Source organism: Colius striatus, chromosome 1 (assembly GCF_028858725.1).
Source record: "Colius striatus isolate bColStr4 chromosome 1, bColStr4.1.hap1, whole genome shotgun sequence".
Classification (NCBI taxonomy): Eukaryota; Metazoa; Chordata; class Aves; order Coliiformes; family Coliidae; genus Colius; species Colius striatus.
Genome location: NC_084759.1, coordinates 175,788,541 through 175,800,754, shown reverse-complemented (window position 1 = coordinate 175,800,754; position 12,214 = coordinate 175,788,541). Strand labels below are relative to the sequence as shown.

General features: G+C 38.7%; 1 protein-coding gene across 2 annotated transcripts in view; it reads right to left on the bottom strand.

The window, feature by feature from the left end:
* Positions 1-542: 542 nt before the first annotated feature.
* PUS7L (pseudouridine synthase 7 like) overlaps positions 543-12,214 on the bottom strand; it is a 13,829-nt gene continuing 2,157 nt past the window's right edge. For both annotated transcript variants that reach the window (XM_062017067.1, XM_010201154.2), the window contains 7 exons: positions 11,148-11,307; positions 9,418-9,613; positions 7,678-7,776; positions 6,058-6,139; positions 4,696-4,973; positions 2,930-2,983; positions 543-2,314 (listed from right to left, as the gene is read on the bottom strand). In XM_062017067.1, coding sequence (XP_061873051.1) covers positions 1,991-2,314; positions 2,930-2,983; positions 4,696-4,973; positions 6,058-6,139; positions 7,678-7,776; positions 9,418-9,613; positions 11,148-11,307 — 1,193 coding nt within the window. In that variant the 3' untranslated portion in view covers positions 543-1,990. The remainder of the gene's footprint in view (positions 2,315-2,929; positions 2,984-4,695; positions 4,974-6,057; positions 6,140-7,677; positions 7,777-9,417; positions 9,614-11,147; positions 11,308-12,214) is intronic.

The window sequence follows — 12,214 nt, the reverse complement described above, 5'->3', positions numbered from 1 at the left end:
CACTATTTAAGGAGAGAAATCTGCAGTGGAAGAGGAGGTGGAGGAATGGTATAAGATGGAGGTGACCACAGGCAGAGAAGGAAGAAGGAACGTCAGACTGGAGACCCCTCTGTAACCCGTGGTGAGCTGTGTCCCTGCAACCCATGGAGGGCCATGGCAAGACTGAGCAGCTCGAGCGGCTCCAGCAGCTCCAGGTGAGTGCACCTGGACAGGCAGGAGACTGTGTAAGGAGGCAGCATGGTGCAGGCCGTGCTGCAGAGCCTGTAGGCCCCAGAGGTACACACACAAGGTGGAAAGGAGTTGCAGTCCTTGGAATGAATAGATGTTAGAGTGGCCCATGCAGGGCTGTGGGGTGTGTGAGGTACCCTATGCTGGAACACAGAGGACCTGCAAGGAGCCCATTTGCCTTGAGGAGAGACAAACAGCAGGAGCCATTGGGAAAACACTGACTGAAATCCCCATTCCCTGAGCCCCTGAGCTGCTCAGAGTGAGAGGAGATAAAGACACTGGGATCTGGGCTCTGAGGCCAGGAAGAGGGGAAGGGTGGGGGGGAAGGTGGTCTGAAAGAGCTGCTTGTGCTCTTCACCCTTGTGCCACTCTGTGTTTTCTGGTTTTTATGTTTCTCGTTGGTGGTGGATTAAATTAATGTTTGTTTCCCTCCCCAAGTTGAGTAGTCTTGTCTGTTGTGCCTGGACCACAAGTGGCAATTGAGCCCCCTCTGTACTTACAGCAGCCCTTGGTACTTATGGCTGTCTTTTGTTCCTAAATGGCCCTAAACCACAACAATGTCCTAACTTGGTCTCCAGACTACTCAAACACTTTGCTAATGTCAAGCTAAATGACATTTTCTGCTCTCTCCCTTTCCACAAATCTACTCATTCTACCACAGTCTATTGCTTGTTTTTAATTAAGAAAAAAAAATATAAAGCTTTTTTCCCAGGGATGGTTTCATTAACTTTTTTTTTGCTATCATAAGGCTTGACAGTAACAGGAATACAGTCTGTATCCTGTAAACAATAAAACAAGGTTTTGGTATTATTATAAATGGTTTTGCAGCTATGTTAATTACTCATCTCATATTGATGAGCTTACTTGAATAGGCACCAATTAATAAGGTCCCCTCTCAGTCTGCTCTCTCTATGCTGAACAGCCCCAGTTCCCACAGCCTTTCCTCTTAAGAAAGATGCTCCACTCTCCTGATCATATTGGCGGTCCTGTGTTGGACTCTCTCCAGAAATTCTCTGCCCCTCTTGATCTGAGGAGCCCAGAACTAGACACAGGACTTCAGATAAGGCCTCACCAGGGCAGAGTAGAGGAGGTTTCTATGAGGAGGTTATGGGAGATGGTGTCAAAAGCCTTGCTGAAGTCAAGGTAGATGACATCCACTGTTCTCCCCTCACCTAGCCAGCCAGTTACACCCTCATAGATGGCCATCAGGTTGGTCAAGCAGGATATTGTCTTGGTAAACCCATGTTGAGTCCTCCTGATAACCATCTTTTCCATTGCATGTGTACTGAGATGACATTCAGGATGAGCCATTCCATCACCTTTCCAGGGCTGGAGGTGAGGCTGACCTTGTAACGTCACTCCTTGAACAGCATGGAGTATAAAACATTCAAAAAAAAAATTATTACAAAATAAAAGACATTTGTTTGCTGCAAACACTTTTCAGCATTTAACTTTGCAAGCCAGATGCCTATGTAAATATGACACCCTTGCAGTCCATGGCTTCTTTCACTTCTGTGAGGCTTGCTTGGCATAACACATAGTTTTAATCCAATGCATACAAGGGTTTGCATTTAGGGTTTGCAATGTTTTTGGGCCATTCCAAAAGATTTTGGTGAGTTTTTTCCTAACCAGTATGAGTCTCAATCTATAATTTTTTCCTGTTCCTGGAACAGGAACCTGTTGATCTCCTTTATTTTCTTGGCATTAACTATAAAATATCACCATTGTATAGCATTCCTGTGATCTGTCATTAACCGGAATCTTAAAAGTCACATTTCATTATTTCTCTCAGACAGACTGTTGCATAACACGATGGATCAAGGTCAAATGATATATGAAGAGAGATTTTTGATTCTTTCAGATGGTTGTCTTCAATTTTGATTCCTTTTTCACTACCTTCCAAAAAATATGTCAGATTCTGAACATTTTTCAAAATGGGTCGGTAGCATCCAGGTATATTCAGTTGTAATGGAGACACCCTGAATTTGCACACCTGCAGCTCATCCTTAGAAAGCCTTTCATGGTACCATTGCCCAACTTTATTACTGGGATACTTGATACTGTGTCCCACCATGGGAAGAACGACCTTCAAAGAAAAAAACAAGAAACATTTGAAATACAGCTCACCAATTCCCCTTTAAATAAATGTGATTTCAATATTAAATTTGTCTAAAAGTGCCTGAAATAGTAAACCAGCAGTTCCTCTTGTGAAATAAAGCTGTGCAAGGTATCTTGGGTATAATTAAAGCAAGAAAAAGAATCAGTGTATCAGGATTCCTAAAACAAACTAGAAATACACTAACATGAGTTTCTTTGCTTGTTGGGAATGTGCATCAATAAAGGCGTTAAGTTGCCTATGTAAGACTCCACAACTACACACTTTGAACTTTCCAAAATTGCAAAGTCACTGCTCTTGAATGGGGTTTTTTTTTCCAGTAGACTAAAAAAATCCCAAAGCATTTATACTCATCTTCAATTATTGCCATACTGCAAGTGACACTGTATGAGTTCCCATTACAAAGTAAATATTCTTTCCTCCTGTTTGTTATGAGACTGGAGATTAGTTCACATGTGTTTTCTTTCCTGTGCATTCTGGTGTGGAAGAAGACTGCACTCATTAACTTAATCACATTATTTTTAAACCAAAACATTTTAATCAAATAAAGAGATCAACAATTTATTTGCTTTCATACAGACTTACTTGATTTATGGAGTATTTGTTAGCTGACTCCTCTGGAGCAGTGACTACATGAACCTGACAAGGTATTTAAGAAGTCAAGAAAAACAAAATTAAACATAACAAAAAACTTCTAAAAATAAAACATACATTTTAGGATTTATACACTGTACTCCCAAACTTGTAAAGGATTCTGTGGTTATTTGGCTACTACAAGCACAATAATCTATTTCAGGTATGAAAAACAGTAGAGATGTAATATAATGTTACTCATAAGTAGTATCGCATTAAATATCTACTGATGATAGTGACCACCAATTAGCAAACTATCACTCCAAACTCATCTCCTTTGACTTTGAAGTTAACTATGGTAATACAATATTGTGCCACAAACAGTAAAAGCAAAAATACCTAGAAAAATGGTTTCTCTTATATAGGAATATATCTACAGTAAACTCAATAACTCAATACTGAGTTTGATACCTCTGCATTTCATTTCATTTCATATATTTGTTTTGATCTATTTGATCACTGTCAAAAATGTCGTTGAAGGAAAATCTCCGATTTTCCCATGATCTCACAAGCCACTCTACACAGGGACTGGAGGTTACTCAAGTAACTCCAGGTTATTCAAGTGCATTCAAATTCATTCACCCTAAAGAAATGAGATACATTCTGCATATATACGCACCTGTTTATTATCCAGTAAAATACTGCTAAGTTCTAAACTTTATCTGATGATTAGGAGAAAGACAGAACCATAGACTCATTTAGGTTGGAAAAGATCCTTAAGATCATCGAGTCCAACTGTAAAAATAATGCTGCCAAGTCCACCATTAAACTACATCCCTAAGTGCCACATATCTCCAGGGATAGTGACTCAATCACTTCCCTGGGCAGGCCGTTCCAATGCTTGACAAACCTTTGAGTGAAGAAATTCTTCCTAATACCCAATCTAAAAGTCCCCTGGTGCAACTTGGGGCTGTTTCCTCTTGTCCTATCACTTACTACTTGGGAGAAGAGACCCAACTGCATCCACAATAAGGAAATGCTATTCCTGAAAGAAGAGATGGCTTCAGAATGGACTTCAGCATGCCAGGGTCTGGGATCAGACACTCCACTGCCAGCTTTTGCTCATTGGCTCAGCCATATCCCCACACATGGTATCTATGCCATGCTGTGAGCAAGCAGAAGCACTCCCTTGCCCTTTACTACTTTCCCCAGAAAACTCCTGTATTTTTTGAACAGCTGCCACCAGTATAGACCCACAGTCAATCTGTTATAATTGCCCAAGTGAAACTGTGTCAAACATGCTGTGAGCATGTTGCTGCAACAAGATTACCAGTTCACTCTGGCACTGCCTTTCACCATGGGCTTATTTATGTTCATTAATATATATAACAGGAAAGTCTCTGGAGAGCAAGACTCAGATTGGCACTGACTAATAATACAGGGAAATCCAGAGTCCACTCTGAAGGTTTCACCCTGTCAGATCCTAAAAAAACCATTATATACTATGCAGGTCAAGTTCCACACACAGAAGCTCTAGCATTCAGTTTCTCCTTCTCACTTGAACAAACTGAACAGTCAGTACAAATAGCTAATATACATCCGGCTTATATGCTTATTTATGGTAAATCAAAAAAAGAGACATCTCTTTTTTCACCTTTGTCACCAATATTAAATATGTTAATGAACAAGCCAAAAGAAAAGCATTAGAGTATGTCTGAGTACATATAGAAGTGCATTAAGGGTTTTTTTTTTACAGTAACTATTTTGTGAAGACCTACCTTGTCATTCTGAGAGATGCTTTCATCATTTTCCTCTGAGAAGACAAGATCACCCTCAACAACTTTCGAACCATAAGTCTTCAGTCTATATGATGCTGCCTCGTTCCAAATTTTGCTGCAGTAAGCATGGACATAGAAGATGCGCATGGCGTGAGGAATATGGAGCCATCCTTTGGTACAGCCTTCATGATTCACACCATAGCGATTTAAAGCTCGGAGCAACATCTTCTCTCTCACTTTAAATTCTGGCAGCATCACAAGTGCGCCTTTTGCATCTTCTGATATAAACAAAAATAACCATGTAAGTGATTCCTGATTTTTCAAATATTACCTGTCAGGAAAAAACACACTTAAAGGATGAAATAATCAAGTAGGAAAAAATGGTGTCAGTCTACTCTCTTTATGCTGACTTTTGGGTTCTTGTTCCCTTTTCTTCAATGTGTCATGTCACCTTTCATCTTATATGCCTATCACCACAGTCCCATGAATTATCTTCTATTTCATACAGTACAAACTAAACTGTCATTCAGTTATTCAGTCTAGTTCACATTACCTTATTTTTTTTTTTTTTAGAAAATTACTTCATCACTCCAAAGTTTGTTTTTAGATCAGGTAACTTGAAAGCAAAAGCCAAGCTATAAAAGAACATTAAATCTCTACTTCACATCATTGAGAATGTGTATTTCATTGAGGTTGAGAAAAAAAAAACCCATGTCATTAAAACAAAGGTTCAAGTTGCATGGGCCACTGAGAAGTCTCAGCTGCAACCATGATGAAAACACATTTAATCAGATTTGTATTACATTTTACATAACATTGTATATTTAAAATTGTCTGGTTTACATATTTTTCTCATTACAAGTGATTACTTGAGAAAGCCTTTTGTGGAGCCTTTTACCTTTTGCTTTTAGGAAAAGGCAAGTAGCTGTTATCAGGGTCCACTTCAATGTCTTTCCATGCATCTTACAGCAAGGTACAGCATAGAACGATTCATCTTTTTTTGTGAAATGAAAGATATCTGCATAATCAAAAGTATCTCTCTGTGCAGCAATACCTTACTCCCTCACAATCACAGAATCTCAAGGGCTAGAAGGCACCTTGAAAGACCATCTAGTCCAACCTCCCTGCCAGAGCAGGACCACCTAGAGTAGGTCACACAGGAACTTGTCTAGGTGGGTTTTGAATGTCTCTTGTTCCAGTGCTCCACCACCCTCACAGTGAAGAAGTTTTTCCTTATATTCCTTTGGAATCTCTTATGTTCCAGCTTGTACCCATTGACCCATTGCCCTACCATTGGACATCACTGAGAAGAGCCTGGCTCCACACCCTGAATAAATGTATAGACAATTTAACTGGACATACCAGTTTGAAGAAAGTATCTTTTTGCATTGTTTACAGGGTCATCAGTATCTTCAGGCGTGAAGAATAATTTCACAGCCGTCACCTTTAAAGAACAATATTAAATAATTTTTTGCACTTAAATATAATTATTTGGCAACAGATATTCATGCATCCAATTCTGTGTTAATATATTCTGCAAGATCTCAAAATTATATCAGTTCTTTAAGGTCAAAGTCAAATTCTCCCTTTCACAGAGCATGTCATTGAACAGCAAACTAATGTGGTTGTGATCCTTCTAAGATTACAGAAAGGTTTTAGTAAAACCAAAGACAGATTTCAAAGCTCTATGTTTAATCAGTCCACACTTCCTGAGCATCCAGGTAGAACTCCTCCACTTTGTAATGCCATCATTCTATCCTGAACAGGAAAGCTCTTTCTTTTCTTCCTGCATATTTCATGTAAAATTCAGACTTCACACTTTCCACAGTTTCCCACAGAGGGACAAGTGACGACAATTTTCTCTTTTTTTTTTGACTGCTCTGCATTAGGTTAGATGATACTGTGACAGGAAAAAAACTACACTAACCTCTACTACTTGCAACACCAGTGGAGGCACACAATTAGCTAGTACTTACAACAACATGTGACATTGGTTCTTGTCCTTCTCTGTACTGGGCCTACACAAGCACATACTGGCACATTTTTAATACAAATAGTAATTCCTACACATTTTAAATTAAAAGGTATCTGCCGTAAGATTAGAGAATTAAATCATTACTCTTCAGGGACTGGCAACTGGTACCAACTGCTCACACTGCAGAACTGAAAACATCAAATATATCAATAGTAACCTTTATGGTTTGCCCTCAAATCTTGATTCTTCTTAAATCTGGAGTGTAAGTTTTCCTGACTGTTCTCAGACTCAAAACAAGATTAGAAGAAAAGAATACTTGAGTACTCATTTGACTTTGTAGTGTATGACTGTTCTAGATCTGTGCCAAGTAGAATGCCATAGACACTGAAAAGGATATGACACTTATCTTACAAATTATTACTTAAGAAATAAGCTCTGCTTACATGGGAGCAATCGCTCAGAACTAAGAGTTTGGGAAAGTAGCCAAAGAATAATGAAAAGCAGCAATACAGCAGATAAATTACTGTGATATTTGATCCTACGTAATATCTTGTGATGTTTTAAAGACATATATAGACCCCCAGCAGAATAAAGAAGCTACAAATCCAGAGGCAATAAGGACCATGAATAAACATTGCATAAAGATTGCTTCATTTTAGAGTTCAAACCTTGTGTGGAATGCAGCCACTTTCCTGCCATGAGACAATTACACTCACATACAATCACACTCACACTCAAATACCAACCATAGACAGGAAAATCACTTCCGGAACTATTTAAAACAAAACTTGCCATTTAAAAAAAAAAGACCTTTTTTTAGTTTCTGTATGAAGATCTTCATGCTTAGGTTGTTGTCAAAACTAATCTGGCAATTACTTCCAGCACACATATGGGTTTATCTCCCAAAAGAAATTGTTCACTGGGAATGTCAACTCCAGTGCTAGACATTGCAACAGTAATGTGAAATTAACTTGACAGTAACTACTTCAATTACAAAACGAAAGTACCATTTTTTCATTCAGTAGAGCCAATCCTATTTGATCTGTCTGAACATTTTGTCCTTGTCCAAATCGCTGAGGTCCATAGTAATTTACAAACCCTTTTGTCTAGAATGATAAAGAATAAATAAGTTAAAAACTCAAAAGTACCAGGTACAACTGTTAAGACTAAGCATACAACAGATACTTCTATATTCACATCCAAAATACAATCTGGCTTTTTAATCACAAGTAATATATATTAAAAAGTTGTTAACTCATGATTCACTACAATATTTTAGCTAATATTTACCTAATTCAAAAATGTCTAAAAATAAGTTGAGTTCTATTGTTTCATTTATCTACTTTTTAACCTAAGTGAAGACAAAGTTATTTCTATATAGTGAATGAATATAAATACAACTACAGCTTGATTCAAAGTAATCAAACTTTGTATATGCTCCAAATCATGAAATCTCTACTCAGACAGATGCAGCATAGGACAGGTAATGAAAAGTAACCACTGTTGAACATTTTTTCTTCAAAAATACTAACCTTTTTTCATATGAGATCTTCTGTATTGTTATTACAATAGGAAAGACCAAGAGCAAGCACTTCACTAACTGAGGAGCTCTAGGTCACATGTGGGCAGTAAAATCACAACCACGTGACACAATGAGAACAACTTTTTTAGAAAACAACAGGTATGCATGGAGTAGGTAAGCAAAAAATGTGAGTTTGCTTTGGAAATGGTTGTTCAGTTGAAATTATATGACCTTGCTTTGGATATCCATGGGTCTCATGGGCAATTTTGTTTTTGTGGAAGACGAAACCCCATACTTTGGATTAACACACATGTTGCTTTTGCCATTTATCAGCTGAGCAGGAAGCTAAATCTAATACAGTGAGACACACAATCATAGGGATTTGTGTTTACTTTCCAAACAGCAAAACAAAAATTTCCAAAATCATAGAATCACAGAATGGTAGGGGTTGGAAGGGACCTTTAGAGATCATCTAGTCCAACCCCCCTGCAGAAGCAGGTCCACCTACATCAGGTTGCATAGGAACATGTCCAGGCTCTTGCACACTTGGTTGTTTTCATTATAGTCTTTATTCCTGGATTAATCTTCTTAAGGTAATTTGTATTATGGTTATTACTTAGAAAGATAGAGTAAGAAAATTACTGCTGTACAAAACACCTAAAGCTTTTCCTTTCCATGATTTGCATTTACTTTTCCCAGTGGTTTAAAAATGTCTGATGATGGGTTTTTTTTCAGAGACTAAGGACAACAGCAATCAAAATCCACTGAATTTCAAGGGATCTTTCTGTGCTACAGACATTTCACATTATCTATGCCATGAAAGTTTTTCACCCAAGTTGACCATCCATGTTCCTCACATGATTAAAAAGGTCAACTAGCCGACACGTGTAACTATATTCTTTCACCCTGTCAACTGCCACAGCAAAACACATGATTTTAGTCAGCCCTAGGTCTGTGCAGCAATAGCTCATATATCCGCACTCATTTGCTACTCAATTTCCCATCTGTCCTGCTGCACCACTCTGGGGTCTGCAGCTTGTAGCACAGGATGAACTCACTCATGGTCTCTCCTTGGAAGGCAGCTTTACTCCCAATTCCTTAAGTAATGCGGGAAAACACATAAAATAACAAAAAGCATCAAAACTGGGAAGTAGTGCCTTTTTTTTATACAGTACAGAATTAAAACTCTATTCATTCCCTATTGCCAACCATAAGGCATTTTTACCTCAACATTTTCCATTGCTTCAGATATTCTCTCTTTCAAATCTGCAGAAGAGTCATGGCTGTGGTGTCTGAGATCTCTCACAACTACATCAAAGTGATTGCCCTTCAGCTGACCAAGTCTAAGGTGCTGGCATGCTGAACGAATGTTGTGTAGTCTCATGCCCTTTTTTTCCATTTTGGGTCCAATTGTTTTCAACCTGCATAAATAATTGGGAGAAATTAGTAACCATCCCCTATTAAAGCTATCCAACTTTTAATAAATGTCTTCTTCATCTTTGCACCAGAATTAAAAATACTTATAAAAAACAAAAAGAGAATTAAAACCATTATTATGAGAAAATCAAACCAAATGCTGAGATGGAAGTCTTAAAAAGCAGTTATAGCTCAGAAAGGCTTTTAAAATGTTTGCTACCATTTGTGCTTATAATCTGTAGCTCAACAGATCATGGAATGAAGAAATTCACTGAACTTTCTCAAGGAAACTGGACTGAATTTGATTTTTTTTAATTGAAAAACAAGTAATTTATTCTTCAATCCTAAACATCTGCTTTTCATTAAAAAAAGAAGAAACAGAAAAAGTAACGTGCTTTAGCAGACTCCTAGACACAATTGGTCTTTCTTGGACAGCCTTAACAAAAACAAACTCACTGCACTGCTTCTCTGGGTAGTCTTGCACATGCTTGTAATTGGAAACACAGCTGTCATTCAAGTATTTGCCCTGTGAAGTATCCACTCAATCTCTTTGTTCTTATGTGTAAGTAACAGTTATTTGAATCAAATGAAACTTTCAGCAAAAGAGCTTACATTCTAAGCAATATTTTAATAACTTTATAAATTATTTATGTATTAAAAATATTTATTTTCCCCATTATGCAAGTGGCTTGGAAGCATTTGCTTAACCCTTCAAATGCTAATACAAAGTTTTGTTAATTACCTCTTGAAAAACTGGCCTTACAGCCCAGTTTGCAGAATTTTACTACTGGTATATATTTCTGTTAGCAATAAATCCTAACAGCACAAATTCTAGTTTCCTTTATTTGTAAAGCACACTTTGATTCTAAGACCATAACCTACCAGAAAGCTAAAGCTGAAGAAGATACAAGTTATGATTTTGACTCCAGCAATTTGGTTTTTTTTTTTTTTTTTTACCTACCAAACTGGCTACAAAAAGTAACAAAAATAAGGAAGGGAAAGAACCTATTTTCTGCTCTCGGGTTTGGTGATATCTTCTCTATCTACTCATGTTTCCAAACTGGACAATATAGTAGATGTTGATACCTAACACTCAAAGACAGTATCTGCCCAAAGTATATTTGTAATAATTTAGTTCTGTAGCTATGTAAAGCTTCCAAGTTGCTGCCTGTGGGCCACAAGACAATACTTTGATAGCACACAGAAATCTGTTCCGTCACGTAGTGTATGTAGGTTCCAGATAGTGGACGATATTTAAGAAATTGTAAAGTGAATCCCTTGAGCATAAATTGGACAGATACTGACCCTGATGAGACAGTATATTTGTATTTTGAAAAAATACAGAGAGAATGAAAATTTCTTTTAAATTTCAACAGTGGAGGGCTTAAGCATTAAGCTATATGTTCCCTAAAGGCACAAAAATGTCAAAGCCATTTCTACCATGCTCTAATGCAGGAGAAGGGAAGAGAAATCAGTAAGAACATTGATACTAACATACACAAATATGTACTAAACTTAATACATCCAGATCATCAATACCTTTCAGGAGTGACCTTTTTCACAACCATAGGCTGGTAAGTAATGGCCTTCTTATCTTTGATGCCAGTGTAACTGAAGTCTGAAGGAAGAACACCAAGCTCAGCAGCCAAGAAGCCGATTGCTTCTAGTGTTTCTAGATTTTCTTTCTGAAGGGTGAAAGCTGAAACAATCATCTCAGAATCATTAGAAATTTGCACTTCTAAATCGTACAGATGCTCTGCCATGACAGACAGGGAGGTTCTTCCCTTCGAACTCTAGAATCATAGAATGCTTTCAGCTGGAAGAGACCTTTAAGATCATTGAGTGCAGCCTTTGTCCTAGCCTGATCAACCACTAGACCATTTCCCTAAGTACAACATCCACCTGTCCCAAACACCTCCACCACCTCCCCTGGGCAGCCCATTCCAATGCCTGACAACCCTTTCAGTAAAGAAATTCCTCCTCATACCCAGCCTGAACCTCCCCTGACGCAACTTGAGGCCATTTATTCTTGTTCTGTTGCTTGTCACTAGAGAGAATTCACCAACCCTCACCACGCTAGAACTTCCTTTCAGGTAGTTGTAGAGAGCCATAAGGTCTCCCCTGAGCCTTCTTTTCTCCAGACTAAACAGCCCCAGATTCCTCAGCCGTTCCTCCTAGGAGACAGGCTCCAAATCCTTCACTAGCTTGGTAGTCCGCCTCTGGATCCTCTCCAGCACCTCATTGCCCTTCTTGTAGAGAGGACCCCAAAACTGGACACAGTATTAAAGGTGCAACCTCATCAAAGCTAAGTACAGGGGAATCACCTCCCTGCTCCTGCTGACAACACTGTTCCTGATCCAGGCCAGGATGCCATTGGCCTTCTTGGCCACCTGGGCACACTGCTGACTCCTGTTCAGCTGCTGTCAACCAACACTGCCAGGTCCCTCTCTGCCTGGCAGCTTTCCAGCCACTCATCTCCAAGCCTGTAGCACTGCTGGGGGTTGTTGTGGCCCAAGTGCAGGATCCGGCACTTGGCCTAATGAAACTCATGGCATTGGCCTTGGCCCAGCCATCCAGCCTATCGAGATCTCTCTGTAAAGTTTCCT